The sequence below is a fragment of the Balaenoptera ricei genome, chromosome 5 (assembly GCF_028023285.1).
Source record: "Balaenoptera ricei isolate mBalRic1 chromosome 5, mBalRic1.hap2, whole genome shotgun sequence".
NCBI lineage: Eukaryota > Metazoa > Chordata > Mammalia > Artiodactyla > Balaenopteridae > Balaenoptera > Balaenoptera ricei.
This window is the reverse complement of record NC_082643.1, coordinates 40,803,954-40,821,691: the sequence shown is the minus strand read 5'-3', so window position 1 is coordinate 40,821,691 and position 17,738 is coordinate 40,803,954. Positions and strand designations below refer to the sequence as shown.

The following is a 17,738-nucleotide window of genomic DNA, read 5'->3' as shown; positions in this document are numbered from 1 at the left end:
AAAATAAAGTCAATATATCTATAATGCGTAAATTGGAAGGGAAGTATAAACATTTACTTCTATTTTACTGTCAGATATCGTAACTGTTTTGGAAATATTTAATATTAATTCAAAAGCATTTATTAAGCACCTATCTTATGTCAGACACTGTACCAGACACTAGGAATATAATGTCCGACGTCTGTGGAGTCCTATCACAGGTACAGACAACCAAAATAACCAATTACAACGCAATGTGACAAATGCTATGTTAGGGAAAATGGAGGGTGCTATGGAAAACCAAGCGTTGGAGCCTCTAACTAGACTTGGAGGGTTAGGATAGGTTTATTAAAGGACAGTGCTGCTAAGCTGAGCTCTAAAAGATGAAATATAATACCCAGATGGATGAGAAGTGGAAGGGAAGGGTCACAGGTAAAGCATATGTTTAAACCAAAGTGGATATACCAGTTCAAACATCCATAAGCAATGCTTTTCTCCTCACCACTACTTCGTATTATCAGTCTTTTATTTTAACCATTCTACTGAGTGTATATATAGTGACTTTTTTCTGTGGTTTTAATTTGCATTTCTTGGTATGATTATTGGACATTTAGATAAAATATTCTATAAATTATGTCAACTAATTAAAAAAAAAACTCACATTTTGGCTTCTGTTTCACCAGCATAATGAGAACTTATATTTAAATGACCTTGAGTCATTGCAATATTTGAAATCTCTTCTAAGTTATCATGAGTGTCAAATTACATTAAATATATATCAAATATATTCCTTTTTTGAAATGTTAGGAAATTGTTTATTCCCCCCAAGTAGTGTATATATATAAACTGCTTACCAAAATACTTGGATAACCAAAACATTCCATTTCTTAATCATACCAAAACACCCCAGAGTTTTTCTATAATACCTCCTGTCTTAGGAGATGTCTGTTAACCAACTTCTGCTAATAAAATTTTTGGATTATAAAAATGTAAAATGTAGTCAAATATACATGCTACTAGATAAGAAATTTATTTCCTCCAGGTGTGTTTGGTGTGGTTCCTGTGACTCTTGGAATGGTTTGTCTCGTGTTAGTTAGATTTACTCACACTTGCCAACATGACTTTTTCTTTCTTTATATGCAGCCTATCAAGCTTGGAGATCATCTCAACAGTATACTGCTTGGAATGTGTGAGGATGTTATTTATGCTCGGGTTTCTGTTCGGACTGTTCTGGACGCTTGCAGTGCCCATATTAGGAATAGCAATTGTGCACCCTCATTTTCCTACGTGAAGCAGTTGGTAAAACTGGTTCTGGGAAATCTTTCTGGGGTAAGCCACAGTTCCAATTGGTTCCTATAGTCGTACTTTAAAATTTAGTAGCATTTCACAAAATTTTCTTTAAACATGGATAGCATTTTCTCAGTGAAGACTAGGAACAGGAGATTGAATTTCAGGTTCTAATGTTAATTGTTTATTTGAAACAGTACTGAAAAATCTAGAAGCCCATTGCAATAATTTAGTCTCCTAGATTTTATGGGAGTTAGTCTTTTTTTAGAACTTTATTCTAGCAGGTATTATAGAATCACAGCATATTAGAGCTGAGAAGTCTTCTTGCCTCTTTTCTTATATCTTTTCCTATGGAGCTTTCAGTAAGTGATTCTATCTACTGTGAAAGTCGTATGGACATGCAAAATGGGTTTTAGAATTATTTAAATGCACTTTCTGTTGCTTTATACCTCTTTCTTGCCCACTTATTAGTCTGGACCTCTTAGGTATTCTCAAACCCTCCCTACCTTCTTTGGACATTGGCACCTGGTATGTAAGGGGGATGCATGCTTGTATCCCTACTAGATTGCCCCAAAACTGGGACTCCTTTATTTTCTCTCTTGTCTTAGATATGAAGAATCCCAAGACTAACAATCTCTATATCTAATAGTCCCATTGCTGCATTTCTTAAGCTATATTCTATCCTATTTGCTCTAGTTTGGACCCCCACCTTGGTTTTTGATATTTGATGTAGGTCTAAACTTTATCTGCTCTTACCCTTTAGGTTATGGTGCCTGAGTCCTCCTCCTTTATGTAGGCTTTGGATAGATTTACCACTGTCACACAGGGTTCTTGCTGGCTTCCTCTTAATTCCTCATCCCTAAGGGTTTAGTTCTGCCATCTTAACCAGGATGTCATATGGCTGGCAGGGGTATATCCAAATTCCACATGCTTTACCAGTTGATAAGAAACAGGCTCATGAAGTCTTCTAGGCAAATGGTTTGTAAACTGTACCCCAAGGAGCCTTTGCGATTCTGTAGTCAGAGGAAGGGAGGTAGTAGAGGCTAAGTGACGAGAGTTCTTGGCTGCTTATTTCCCCTCCTTAACTAGAGCTGATTTATTTGTTTATATTCCTGTATGTGATTTTTTTTTTTGGAACAAAGATAAAGCTACTAAAAATTTGGTCCTCTATTCAGACCAAAGTTTCCCAGATATTTTGAAATATATTTTTGTTTAAAAAATTTCTCTATGGTCAAATAAAGTTGAGGAAAAACTATTTTAGGAAAATTAAGTATATTTTCACTGTAGAACTTCCCAGAGCCTTTAATACACTAAGTTGTATTACTAACCCTCAAGAGGGATAGGCACATAGGTGAAACATTTCCCAAACTTATATTGGCCTTTTTTCACAGATCTTCTCATAATACTGATGTTCTGTAAAAACTCGCTCTGAGGAACGTTGATCTGTACTAACTCCTTCACTTTATGGGACTTATGTTTCCTATTAATCAGCCAGGGATTTAAAAGCTATGAGATTTTGAGGGGAAAGGATACAAGTAATGACTGCGTTGAAAGATAGCACTTTGAGCTAGATCCTATAGACTAGATAGAAAGGGTAATCCAGGCAGAGGGAAGTAAACTTGGACAAATGCTGTGAGATGGGAAAGAGCAGGATGTTTGAGGAACAGTAATAAGTCTGCTATGGGGTGTGCTGTGGGGTTGTTTAGTGGGAGAGAAGAATAGAAAGGTCAGTTGGAATCAGCATGTAGAGAGCCTGCCTTTCTAAGTAGAAATAATAACGCTCCCCTCATCCATTGCTCTTGGCCAGTCTCCTGGACATCACTGGGCAGAAGTAACTCTCACAGCTACCATTTTTTAAGTGTTTACTTTGTGCCAGTTACTGTGCTGAATGACTTATGTGCTTTTTCACATCTATTCATCACAACCCCAGGTTACAAGAGATAATTTCATCCTCATTTTAGAGATAATGAAACTGGGGCTCAAATAGATTAAATAACTTGCCCATGGCCACACACATGGTAAATGACAGAGACACAATTGGAATCTGGATCTCTCTGACCCCAAAGCCATTAGCTGTCAGCCATTATGCTCCTTGGAAGCTGTTGTTGCCTCCAGTTGCTGATAGAATGAGTTAGTCTTTCACTCAGTGTGAAATTCACTACAAGTGACCATAATTCTTACTTACTTAAAATTAATTAGCATAGAGTAAAAGTCAGTAGTCCAGCTTAGTTGTCCTGGTTTTTCCACTGATTTATATAGCATGCTTGACCTCAATTTTACTTACCTGTAAAATAGGAATAATGGTACATGCCATCCACCCATATTACTGAACAGTTTTGAAAATAATTATTTCAATGTTGATTAGCTGCTTCAAGGTCCTTAGAACTTTTCCTTCTATTTCTCCCTTTATTGTAATATGAAGATAATAATAATATATACCACATGAGGTTTTTGGATAATTGAGTAACATAAAGTATGTAAAGCACTTAAGGTAGTGCCTGCTTTATAGTAATTGCTCAGTAAATGACAACTATTATTAATAGTAGTGTCAATGCAGGAATTCACAAAGATGATACAGGATTTTATCTCTTCATTTACTGCCAATATAGTGCAATGTGGACCAGTATTATTTATATAATTTAAATGATAACATCATTTCAGAAATAGTTCCATTTAAGTCTTCTTATAGGTAGGAAGCATAATACCTCGAATACTACCTTAAATGGATTTTTAATTCATACTTAAATAAGTTTCACTCATGGAGGAATATTAAAATGTATGTGTGTGTGTGTGTAAACAGATAAGTGTGCATGTTCTTGGTGCCAGAGTTAAGTAATTTCTCTTCACCATTCTCTCTCCTTACATTTATTTCTTGAAGTTTCTACTCTAATTGATCAGATGAATAAACTCAGTATTCTAACATTTCACCCCTTGTAATATGGAATTTGATGTGCTTTATTTTAAACAAGTGCCCTCGGTTGAAGTTATTAAAGTTTAAGACTGCTTAAACATTTTGTTCTAAAGGGTCTCAAAAGAGCATTGATTTAAATTTAATTGTCATCCCTCAATATGTCCATTTAGTTTAAAATATTTCTCAAATGTAATTTCTGGCAGGCAAAATCTAGAAAATTATTTTTGAAAATAATTTAAATCAGCACCCTCAGTGCATAGTTAGAATTAGGAGAGAGCTTTATCATACCAGAATTAGTATGGTTTTAAAATTATCATCACACTTGAGAGGTGAAAGTAGTTATCAGTTTGGAAAAAAAAAGAACACTTCAAGTGTGTTGTTTTGAAATGGAACTCATTTTAACTACTTTAATTTGGCTAATTTTGTTCCCTAGTTAGCAGATTAGTCTTTTTTTTTTTTTTTTAAACATCTTTATTGGAGTATAATTGCTTTACAATGGTGTGTTAGTTTCTTCTTTATAACAAAGTGAATCAGTTATACATATACATATGTTCCCATATCTCTTCCCTCTTGCGTCTCCCTCCCTCCCAAGCAGATTAGTCTTTGATAGATGTTTCTTGGCTTTTATTTCCTGAAGATGAATTGGCCAGAACTAAGCTACATAAATCTTATCCAAGGAATATATATTAACAATAGCAGACGTGGAGTGTTTTTACTTAAATGTTATACTCTCCAAAAATTATCTAACTGCTGTCATTCTGTAGACAATTACCATGAAAATAAAAGGGAGATTCTATTGTCAAACTTGACTTTTGATTACCTATGTACAGACGGATCAGCTTTCCCGTAACAGTGAGCAAAAGCCTGATCGAAGCCAGACTATCCGAGACCGATTGAGAGGAAAAGGATTACCAACAGGTAAGAGTATATTAATAGGAAATTTTTAGGCTTTAACCTTAGTTATTGTTTCCTTTACAAAATCATACTTAACCTAGCTTGGAAATCTGGTAATTGTGACCATAATCATAACATAAGTGTGCAAAGTGGAGGCACAGTACAGATAGGAATGCTAGGTGTATTAATATATGTGTATTAATATATAAATCCATGATAGTTATGCAGAAAATGTTAATACAATCAGGACACCATGGTAAATAATTTCTTTCCCAGTATTGTTATTGTAGCAATAATATCATTTATTTACTTTATCATGGTATTTTGTATTAGAAATACATTTTAAAGTACGACAAAACTCACATATTTATGAACATAAATGCTACTAAAACAAAAGTTTCAGAAAGCAACATTATTCTTGTTGCACACTGTTATTTTCTATTCTGTTTCTTTTTTTAATGCTAATCGCAGCCCACTAAATTGATTTTATGACCAACGAATTTCATGACTTAGAGTTACCAAATACTAACTTAGGTTATATGATGCTGACTAAGTAAAGACTGATGAAGAGTGGTTTTGCTATTTGCCAATAGCATTAGATAATTATAGGTTCTACATAGTTATTAAATTGATTTTTTAAGGAAATGAATAGAAATTCAAAACACAAGAAATGGAAGTAGAAAAACTAAATTTTTATGTGAAAGTTTATTTTTCAGTGATAAGTTTCAAGCTTGGCTTATTTATAAAATGAACTTTTGTTTTTGTTGATTATCTTTGTTCTCTTTTCATCAAGCAATATTGATAATTATAATTTAAACGTTGACAAAAATATTTTGTGGGTGAAATATTTTATTGTCTTAAGTCTTGAAGCTGGGGTTAAAGTAAATGTAAATATTGCTTAAATATATTCTAATAAAACATTCTAATTGATATAGTCAGATTAAAATGTTAAGATGTTTAACTGCTTAATTAGATAATCAGAGCTAATAGATAATCAGCTATCTTATTTAAAACCTATGAGAAACTCTCATTGTGAAAACTAAATATAGACATTTGATTATCCAGACTAAATGTTTTGCAGAATTCAGAACTCTCATGTCTGAGAGGGAAGGATGTGCCCTAAGCAAGTATACTGCTTATCTTAAGAAGTCAAAGAAAAGCAATAAAATCATTTCTAATGGAGCGATTCTGTAATAATGCAGTTAGTTCCGTGTCTGTTTTGGTACTTTCATTTTACTTGTTGAGAATAAGGATTGTTTTTCTGAAAAGGTGTCTTAGCTTTCATATCATCAATATAGTCAATTTACTTCGGGTTACATAAAGTTCTGTTTCTAATACATATATTATTAGTTTATGCGTGGGTCAGAAAAGAAGGCAGACTTTGTTTAACTTAGTTTTTACAATGCTTTGATGGCAATTTAAAAAAAGGTATTTTTAACCCTTCCTTGTGTTTTCTTACTATACTTACGTCCTTATATATATAGACACCTTCCTCTCATAGGTAAAAATCTGTTTTCTTTTATTTTAAAACAATACTAGGATTTGAGGTAAGATATCATGTGAACCTTGGTGCTAAGAATAGCAACACTTTGTTAATCTATCAAATTTTGAATCAATTCCCTGTTTTAGAACGAGTTTTTTTTTTTTTTTTGGCTGCGTTGGGTCTTTGTTGCTGTGCGCAGGCTTTCTGTAGTTGCGGAGAGTGGGAGCTACTCTTTGTTGCGGTGCTCGGGCTTCTCATTGCGGTGGCTTCTCTTGTTGTGGAGCACGGGCTCTAGGCGCACGGGCTTCAGTAGTTGCAGCACGCAGGCTCAGTAGTTGCAGCACGCGAGCCCTAGAGTATGAGGACTTCAGTAGTTGCGGCGCATGGGCTCAGTAGTTGCGGCACGCAGGCTCTAGAGCACAGGCTCAGTAGTTGTGGCACATGGGCTTAGTTGCTCCATGGCATGTAGGATCTTCCTGGACCAGGGATCGAACCCATGTCCCCTGCATTGGCAGGCAGATTCTTAACCACTGTGCCACCAGGGAGGTCCACAGTGAATACTTTAATAAGTAAACATTAGATTTAAAAGAAATGGTTTGTTTCCCTTATTTATCATCTTTCTATTTCTTCCTCCCTTCTTATTCTCCTCTTATCTCCCTTTCTCCCCTCCTCCTTGCTTCCTTATTTCTCTTTCCTGTTCTTTCTCTTTTTTCGTAGTTCCCTTCTGTCATCTCCTGCTGTCATTAAGTGGCCAGGATATGAAATTGAAGTTTGTATGCTTGGTTGTTACTTGTTGTTTTAGTAAATATGTTATATTATTGTTAATTTTTAGAGATAGTTTTTTCTAAGAATAAAAAATGTTCCCAGATATATGAGACCCCCCATTCTATCCCCCTTCATCATGAATCTACAGAATCTGCAGAAAAAGATCACCCCGCCATATTTAGTTTATCAAATTTTAAAGACTCACAAGTGTTAACATAGTTTAGATTATATTACTTTCAATGATTCAGAGTCTTATTGTTTCAGACATCAATTGTTATGTAATATTTTAGAGGTAGCAATAGAGATTGAACTGAATCTATGCCAACTCTATAACATACTTTTTTTTCACTGGTAAGTTATTTTATTTTATTTCATTTTTTTATTTTCATTTTGTATTGGAGTATAGTTGATTAACAATGTTGTGTTAGTTTCAGGTGTACAGCAAAGTGATTCAGTTATATCAATTCATACACATGTATCTATTCTTTTACAAATTCTTTTCCCATTTAGGTTATTACAGAGTATTGAGCAGAGTTCCCTGTGCTATACAGTAATTCCTTGTTGGTTATATGTTTTATCTATAGTGTACTTTAAATAGCAGGTTATTTACTTGTCATTTACATATGTACATATATTTGTGAAAGCCATATACAAAATTAAGCTTTCTGGACACATAGATGCTAGAGATGGGGAAAATCTACTATTAAGCATGTTAGTTTCTGTGTTAAATGAATATTTGTTGATTGAATGAGTATGAGAAAAAGTTTTATAAAAATATTAGATATAGTAATACATTTGTAATAAAATGTTAATGGTTCTGAAAAGAAATATATGAGACTATGATTTAATTTTTTAGATAGCCTATTTTAAGCATTAAGTTGTATGCAGAGTAAAAAATAAACTGTAGTTCACCATCTTGGCTCATGTTATTAGGCTATTTTATTATAACAACAAATGTATCAGAAGTTTTAAACCAAAGTATTAATGCCTTTTATTTATGACTTTGTTTTTGTAATATTAAGACTTAGTATTACTGTCTAATAGTGCTCTAGAATTCTTATGACTAATAGACTGTGAAGTGACTGCAGTAACTTAAGTCAGAAGTGACCTAAGTGACTTAAGTGAAGAAGTGACTGTAGTAACTTAAGAAAATTAACAGAGAAATCTTTAAATAGACTGTACATAGATTTTAATTTTCTAATAATCCTATCTCCTTATTGGAGAGTACAATCTCCCCAATATCTAAACTCAAGAGAATTTGTAAGGAATTACAATTTGTCACTCAGGATAAACCTAAATTAGTTCCTGTAGTTGGGGTAGAACTAGAGGTCCTTATACTTAAAGAAACAATAGCCTTTTGGATCCTCAGCCCGTCTTAGCCGTTGCTTACCATAATATTACTGCTCAACGTCTCTTTTAATTTATCTTTAATAAATTTGTAAAACCACATCTCAAGGACAGAATCCACATAGTATACTGATTATAGACATTACCAGACAGAAGCAATTAGGAACTAATAGTCAGTGGCACACACTTATTAATATAACTCTTAAGATTAAAAAAATTAACTCATGAAGAAGAAATATTCTACTAGGACACTGGTGTTACCTTTGGACAGTGCCAGTTCTTAACTGTCAGTGGTCACTTGCAGCAAAGCAACATTGTTGTATTACATTAGTAGTAAAGCATTCTCTTTGATGCAGACCAACCTAAAGCCTATATATAGTGATAACTTAGTTTATTAGATTCCTGACCACTGTTCTCAATAAATAAAATGTCAAGATGGGCAGTGAGATACAGAATTAGATTAAAAGAAGTAAGCAATTTTAGACATAATGTCTCGTATCTAAGTGATCTGATTGTTCAACTAAAACTTAAGAATAAAATTTTTCATCTATGAGTAAATGACCATAAAAGGTCTCTCCTTACATCTTACCTCTGAGATCTGTTACAGAAGCTAAGGCCTAAACTAGTGGGCTGTTCGCCTCCACTCTGTTATATAATACTGTCAATGCTGATAAAAGGCTTCACTAAGCAGAAAGAAATCAAACATTTCCTGCCAAGAAAGCTTAAGGTGGAAACCTACACCTTGATCAGATCAGCATGATAGTGCTTCAGAACTTGGGCGTACTGATAATATCATGTTTCTTTCTTTATGTACCTGAACACATTTGTGAAGACAGATGGGGAATCGGGGAGCCTCTTTTAATACTGAAATGTCATTTTGAAGTTACCTTCTAAGAGATGCTGTGAATTTTTTGAGTCTCAGTGTGAGGAGAAAGATGAATGATGATGTCCCATTAAGGATGATGTTCATCATAAATAACAAAAATAGTTAAAACACAATGTACTTTGCAAGGAAGATTTTTTTCAATTTAATTTAATAAATGGAATATGTTATATTATGAATACTCTTTATGATCTTAAAATCTTTTATTCATAGCTCTTCAACGTTTACTTATTGTTTGCCATTTACTTTTTAGCAAACTAGCGCACCCTCCGAAAGGAAAATGTTTGTGGTTTCACTTTAAATTTGAATACTTATAATTGTATGTAATATAATCTTGTCTGTAAACTGTTTCTGAACTCAGAGCATCCTTAAAGGTGGAAAAATCTACCTATAGTCACTAATTGTTCTGTTGTGAATAACTTGATTTTTAAAATTATAGAATCTAAAACTTTTCCAGGAGATCTTTTGATTTCTGGTTTTATGACTTTCTCTCAAAAGAACTTAAATTCTCCCTCAGTAGATAATTATATGCTGAGAAAAATAAAATAGAAACAAAAAAGAAGCAAAATTTAGAACTTTATGTTGCTACTTGTTCAGAAGAGCTCATAATAGTTCAAATGGGTTAGTTCGTTTATCCTGTCACCTCTAAGAAGAAGACATAACAAATTATTTTCAATTTTGTAGATGAAGGAAGTGAGAAACAAATTAAGTGGCTTGCCCCAGCTCATGGATTGAATGACAAAGCTAGTTAAAACCCCATCTTTTGACAGTAATCTTTCTGGTAGATTATGCTACCTAAATTGACTTTAAAAGGTTTCAAAAGTTATATAACCAGTCCATTCTGCAAGCATTTTTTTGGAATTTCTTTTATCAGGAACGATAAATAGAAAAATGAGTAAGACATGATCCCTTATGTTATTGTTCGAGTTGGGGGTGGGGGTGAGGAAATGAGTAGCAGTGATGACAGATATATAATAAAATGGATAATTTTAATACAGTTAGAGAGTGTCTTCATAGAGACCAAGCATGCTCTGTGAGTTTAGATGAAGGAGCTTCTAACTCTGCCAGGATAGGAAAATACCACGGAAAGCTCCACCTGAAATCTTTTAAAAAGTAGCTACAATGGCATTGCTTTCAGAAATACCATTAGTTTAATTTCCTGTGATCAAAATGAGTAGTGAGCATAGCTATTAGGTGAACTTAATTGATGATTTCAGTGCTGTTTTTTGCTTGTTTAATAAAGTAATTATAATAGCCTGGGTACATGTTTGGAAAGATATGGAAAGCATCTGAAGAAATTGCATTTTGTCTAGTCTCAAATATAGTTATTTGAGATGACACTGGTATTAACAGTAGATGGTTTTCACTTGTTTACTAGACTGAAGCATCTAATAAGAGGGCCTAGAATTCCATGTTTTTCCTCATTTATATGGCCAAATGCTATATTTGAACTCTAATATTGAGTTCCCAGATTAGTGAAATTTTTTCCCTAGTGCTTTAGCAACACAAAGCAACCATGATACTGTATTGCTGTGTATGATGCCATATGTATTTTATCCACCTGTGAAGTGTTAATCAGGCAATTACATATCTTGTTGTGTAGTTGAAGACAGTGAGCATCATTGACATGACAAAACGCATTGAGACTCCTGCCGGTTAGGAATATGTGATTTAAGAATAGTATGTTTATAACCAGCTGAAATCCACCTCTCTGTGTCTCTACCTAAAGCTATGTCTCCTTTTTATTCCCAAAATCAAACAAAAGCAGTCCTAGGCTAGAAGATCTACTGGAGAAACCACCTAGCTCAAAACATCTCTTTCCTACCACTGCCTTTCTTTTCCTTCAAAAGGTCATCCACACTCAGTTTCCCCGTTTAATGCTTTTGTAGCTCATAGCTCTTACAATTTTACCTTAGAGCATTTGTAACAAGTATATACGTACCATTTTGAACCTTGTTTCACACTTCCACAATTTTTTTGCCATTTTCCTGAAGAGTATCACTGCCCCCTCCCTTCCCTCCCCCCCATCTTACTTTCTCACTCCTCTTCCTATGTCACCATGCCTTTCTTTGTCCTGTTGGCTACTAGAAGAGAATTGTGGTTCAAAATCATTACTTTATAAGTCATAGTCATGAGATTTTAAGTTAGCTATCATAATGTGATTTCCAAACATATAAAGCAAAATGAGCCATATTTTGTAGAAACAGAGTAGGAAGTTAATATAAACCTTTAAATGAATTATTTTCATTATAATTTTGTTCTACCCTGCAGAATTTAAAATAACTTTCTGAAGTTTTTAATAACCATGAACTGAAATATTTTATATCTACTAATTTTTATAAAGACAATAAAAACCTAGCATTTATAAAGCCGTAGTTGTCCAAGAGCCACCTTATTAGCAATTAGTTTTAAGCTTCATATGACTAGTGAGAGGACATGGCTCTTTACCATGGCCCAGTAACAGATAGCTAGTAAATACTAATGACCTAAAAGAGAATAATTTACCTGTTCCACATGTAATAGACTCATGACACATTTGGAAAGTGATCTATTTCAATAGTGGTCAGCTTCACTGAAGAAGTCATATTTAAAATAAAACTATAGAATAAGAAACAACTAACCATAAGAAAGGTCCCAACATTTAAGAGACCTTAACGGAGAAAAACCTGTGGCCTGGATGGAATAAGGAAAGTGGATATGAGACTAAAAAGGATTCAAGTGGCACGCCCAGAAGGAGTCTAGATTTTATTTGGAGTTGCAATAATATGCCTTTGAGACTTATTAAGCAGGATGGTGACATCATGGAACGTGTTTTTAAAAGTTAGTTCTGGCTGCTGGGTGGAGGGTAGTTGGATGAAAAAAGAAGCAGGGAGGCCATTGCCATTATCTAGTCAAGTGATAATGTTAATTAGGAATAGGGTGATGCCAGTGGAATTGGAAATAACGGAGTAACATATCTTTGAGAATTTAGATAGCCAGCACTTTCTGATGGGTTTGATATGGGGAATTAGGAAGATGAAGGGTTTCAGGAGGGTGCCCGTATTTCTGTTCTGAGCTGTCAGTTGGATAATGGTGCCACTTATTCAAGTTGGAAAGACCAGGGTAAATGGACATCTCTGGGTATGGGAAGCAAAAGATCAGTTTTAAGCATGTTCAGTTTGTGGTGCTTCTGAGATACATTAGTAGAAGGTCCAGTTGTTTCAGACTGGAGCTCCCAGAAGAGATCAGTGCCAAGAAAATTAATTGGGGAGTTGTCAGTATGTAGATAATATTTAAAGCCTTGTTAATAGTTGAAAGTATATAAGGAAAGAGTGAAAATATAGGGTTCTAAAACTGACATCTGAGGAAAGCCAACATTTGGATATCCAGTAGAGGAAGAGGAAAAAGCAGACTTAGAATGAGCAGTCTGAGAAGTAGGAAGAAACCAAGCTTGTAAAGAGAGGAAAGTGATTCGTTAAGGGATTGTCATCACTATTAGTTGTTGCTGAGAGGTAGGTAAGATATGGATGCAGAAGTGTCCATTGGATTTGGTAATATGGATATCATCAGTGATACATGATGAGAGTTGCCAAGGTGTAGAGGAATGGGAAGTTGACTAAAGTGGGTAGAATAATGAATGGGAAGTGAGAAATTGGAGACAGCAGTAGCTAGAGGGGAAATGTGGTAATAGGGGAGAGGTTTTGTTTAGTTTGGTTTTGTTATAGAGATATTAGAGCACGTTTTGTGTACTAATGGGAATGACTCAGTAGAAATGGGGGATAATGAAGATGGAAGCAGAGAGGGCAGAAGATAACCAAAGAAATAAAATCTTTGATAAAGTAAGAGGAGGGGGGAATTGAACACATATCGGGAATTGGCCTTTGGTAAGAAATTTCATCCTTTGAGACAGTAGGGAAAAGATTGCAGACACGGGTGGATATGTAGAATTAGTCATGGAAAAATGAGTTGTCTTCTGACAACTATTTTCTTGGTGGAATATGAGACCAGCTCATCAGCTAAAGAGAGATGAGAGTTAAGGTGGGAAATTTGAAGAATGAGGAAAAATGAATCAGTTGTGGAAAGTGAGTGAACTTACTGTTAGCACATGATGTTGAGTGTCCGAAGTGGTTGACCGTGAATTTATGTGCTGCCAAAATACCCACTTGTTTGATTTTCTCCAAGTTTTGACTACTTGTTGGTAGTCAAGATAGTAAAAGAAGGCAGATTGTTGAGTTCATCTGTGATTCTATGATCTGTAAATCCTTTCGATTCTTATTTTTTATCTATTGTATTCTATCAATTTTTGAGTATCTTTGTTCTCTATTTTTAATACAATTTTAAATTAATGAGTTTCAACACGTGGTTTAAGAATGTAATTCACCCCTGAAATACTGTAAGTTAGACATATTTATCAATTTAAAATTATTTTATATTAGAATCTAAAGTCTGTGGCAATCTGTGTGTCTAGATGTGGTGTGGTATATTTCCCAGTATTCTGTAGATCAGGGATCCCCAACCCCCGGGGCCACGGACAGGTACCGGTCCATGGCCTGTTAGGAACTGGGCTGCACAGCAGGAGGTGAGTGGTGGGCGAGTGAGCGAAGCTTCATGTGCCGCTCCCCTTTGCTCCCCAGCACTCACATTACCCCCTGAACCATCATCCCCCTCCCCCAGTATGTGGAAAAATTGTTTCCGTGAAACCAGTCCCTGGTGCCAAAAAGGTTGGGGACCGCTGCTATAGATGATGTGCCCCAAATAGGCGATGTTATCCTTATTTGCATTTGAGTGGATCCATGTTCAGGGGGAAGATAAGTTCCAAGAAAACATTTGAATCTAATTTTCAAGCAATTATGTGTTGCCATTCTGAAATTAATTTACTTTTCTATAATTATTAAGGTAAAATTTGTGGTCAGGGAATTATAGCTTATAGTTGTTACCCTGAAGAAGCAATTGACTTCTTCAAATGAGTTAATAAGCAATTTATTATTATCAGGAAGGTTTTAGTCATCATTTTACATTGTATCCATAGCAAATAGGTTATCAAAGAGGGATCACAGAAGGTCACGCAGGAAATCTTCAGTGTTTATGGGCTATTGGGTTAGTAACTATATTTTTCTACATTTCTCTTTATAATAGTGGAGCCATATATATGTGTGATTTTTTTTGTTGTTGAATCTATGAATTCAAAAAAATTTCTGGTTGGACATTTTTGCTGCGCCTCAATGCATTTAGACTGCTGCCTTAAAAAAAAAATTAGAATGGCATACTGGTTTTAACTACATCAAAGACTAAAGCATAAATAAGAATGGGTAATTTCTTCCAGTTGACAAATATTGATACATTGTGTTCGAGAGGAAAAACTATTTCAGTACATGATGGTCTGCCGTGGAAAAATTTTCTTACATAATTTAAACACAGTCAAGTTGTCTGGATTTCAAACATGATCAAATTTTCTGAAAACATATCTAATCATAATAAAACTTTGATACTTAAGAATTCCAAATACTACAATCTTTTTTCCATCCAGAATATAGCAAGAATTCTTTGTTTCTTCTTTGAACATGTTTATTTAAATGACCAGAAAATGGCAGGGCTTTATATTGAAATAATACCTATTTGAATTATATCTTTAGAAGTTAAAGGAGTATACTACATATTCTATTATTACCCCAAATCGTTTCATGAATAATTAATATTCTACCAAACTGGTTAGTATCAGAAACTCTTATCTATTTTTTAAAACCAAATCATTCACCTTTGAATATAAAATAATGCTACTTTAAGAAGTAAGTTCAATATATTATTGATATCATTAGGTAAGAAACATTGGACTATGAAAAGTTATACAAACATAACATCTCTTTCCACTTCCTTTATCATCACCACCATCCCATTTCATCTCTCTTCCTCCATTCAGAGAATTAGGAAATTGCCACCACTTTGATTGTCAATAGTAAGGTTACATTCCAGTTATTTTCTAAAAATTCTGTGCATACATGATAGATTCTTATCATTCCAGGAAGAAGCTCTACTTCTGATGTACTAGATACATACAAGTCTCCGTTCTCTCATCAGACCTTTCTTAACAAAGGGCTTAGTAAATCTATGGGATTTCTGTCCATAAGAGACACACAATATGAAGAAGATTATTTCAAGGACATTTCATCAGATAATAATTCTGGACATGAAGATTCTGAAAATTCTTGCTCTCCTTACCAGTTCAAAACTAGTGGCCCAGAAAAAAAACCTCTCCCTGGCATTGATGCACTTCCCAAGAAGAAGATTTGGGCTTCATCCATGGACTTGCTTTGCACAGGTGACAGAGACGTCTCTTCTGGGGAGACTGACAGACACCAACACTGTCTGCCTGAGGCGGTAACAGTACGGACTTCAACTACTCCTAGGAAAAAGGAGGCAAGATACTCAGATGGAAGCATAGCCTTGGATATCTTTGGCCCTCAGAAAATGGATCCAGTGTTTCACACACGAGAATTGCCCACCTCCTCAGCAATATCAAGTGCTTTGGACCGAATCCGAGAAAGACAAAAGAAACTTCAGGTTCTGAGAGAAGCCATGAATGAAGAAGGTTAGTAATTTCGTGTGTGTTTGAGAGAGAATTGAATTGAAGTATTTAAAATTGTGTTTTGAAATAAAGAAGGGTTAGTAAACCATTCCATAAGTCTTATTTCCACTGCAAAACCTTTGTAGCCAAGTTAAGCTCGCTCTTCTCTGTCAATTTCTGTTCTTCCTTCCACAAAAACCCTAATCAAAGTACAGTGCTACCACAAAGTCATCCCTACTAAACACACCCAGTCCAGCCACCATATAAGTCTCTCAATATTTTAGGTAAGCAGGAGCCATGTTTTCTACCTCTTTTTAATCCTCCACAGCACCGGCTATCATGCACTATCTTGTGGGAGGCTTCTGTAAAGGACTGGTTCGTGGAAATGAGATGCAGTTAATCAAAATCAGCAATCCCAGGGAGGCAGTGTAGACTGGTGACAGTGCAGTGGTTCCCAAACCACCAGCTTCAAGAAACACATTTTGGGACACGACTCCTGGAGATTATAATTTCTTTGGTCTGGAATGAAGTTTTAAATCTACATTTTTAAAATCATAGTGTTTAGGTTTATGGATTTAGAGTCAGACAGCCTAGGCTTGAATTATTTACCCCACTCAGTAGCTATGTGATCCTTAGTTCAGCAGCTGGGCTTAATCACTCCGTCTTAAGTTACCCTATGTGTAAAATGGGCTTAACACAAATAAATTAATTGGGTAGTGAATGTAAAGTGATTAATAAGTCAAATTATTACAATCCTAGTATGGGGGCATAAAATAACTTTATAAATTATCAGTTATTATTTGCAGGGGAAAGCTCTGTTTCAAAAGTACCTATTCACACACAAAGCACAATATATTGAACAGAATAAAATTATGTTCTAGACATATGGATAGAGGCTCTTTTTAGTATAGATAAGTGGAAGAGAGGGCAAAATAAGAGTTTTCAATCTAATCCTCTACATTTTAAAAAAGATTTATTTATTTATTTTATTTATTTTTGGCTGCATCGGGTCTTAGTTGCGGCACACGGAATCTTCGTTGAGGTGTGCGGGCTTCTCTCTAGTTGTGGTGTGCAGGCTCCGGGGCGCGTGGGCTCTGTAGTTGTGGCACGCAGGTTCCAGAGTGTGTGGGCTCTGCACACGTGGGCTCTCTAGTAAAGGCGCGCAAGCTCAGTAGTTGTGGCACGAGGGCTTAGTTGCCCTGTGGCATGTGGGATCCTAGTTCCCTGACCAGGGGTTGAACCTGTGTCCCCTGCATTGGAAGGCGGATTCTTTACCACTGGACCACCAGGGAAGTCCCTAATCCTCTACATTTTTGAAGATTAAAGTTTTATAACTGCCGCTTCTAGACCCCTGGAACATAGGTGATTAAAGGGAGCTTTAAGGTACTTCTAGTTCAGTGAGAGTAGTAACATAATCAAGGGTCATATTCATTTTTAAGATCATTGTCCTAGTGAATATTTTTGATTCATAGGTTGCCTTTACAGTACTCTGCTAAAGGTTTGGTCTGTTAAGTTTTAAGCAAAGTTCTAGGACTGAAAATAGACCCCACATTGTGCTTTACTTCTCATAAATGAAGTTTTGCACTTTTTTTTTTCAATTCAGGAGTTGCAAATTAGTGGGGAAATTGAAATTATGGAGGAAATTATT

At 35.1% G+C, this 17,738-nt stretch overlaps 1 protein-coding gene across 13 annotated transcripts in view; it reads left to right on the top strand.

Moving 5' to 3' along the window:
* The window catches only part of PTPN13 (protein tyrosine phosphatase non-receptor type 13), a 241,528-nt gene that overhangs the window by 93,152 nt on the left and 130,638 nt on the right, over positions 1-17,738 (top strand). For 12 of the 13 annotated variants that reach the window (XM_059922677.1, XM_059922675.1, XM_059922683.1 and 9 more), the window contains exons 5-7: positions 1,123-1,308; positions 5,008-5,095; positions 15,548-16,114. In XM_059922677.1, coding sequence (XP_059778660.1) covers positions 1,123-1,308; positions 5,008-5,095; positions 15,548-16,114 — 841 coding nt within the window. The remainder of the gene's footprint in view (positions 1-1,122; positions 1,309-5,007; positions 5,096-15,547; positions 16,115-17,738) is intronic. The other variant, XM_059922684.1, reaches the window with a different exon arrangement.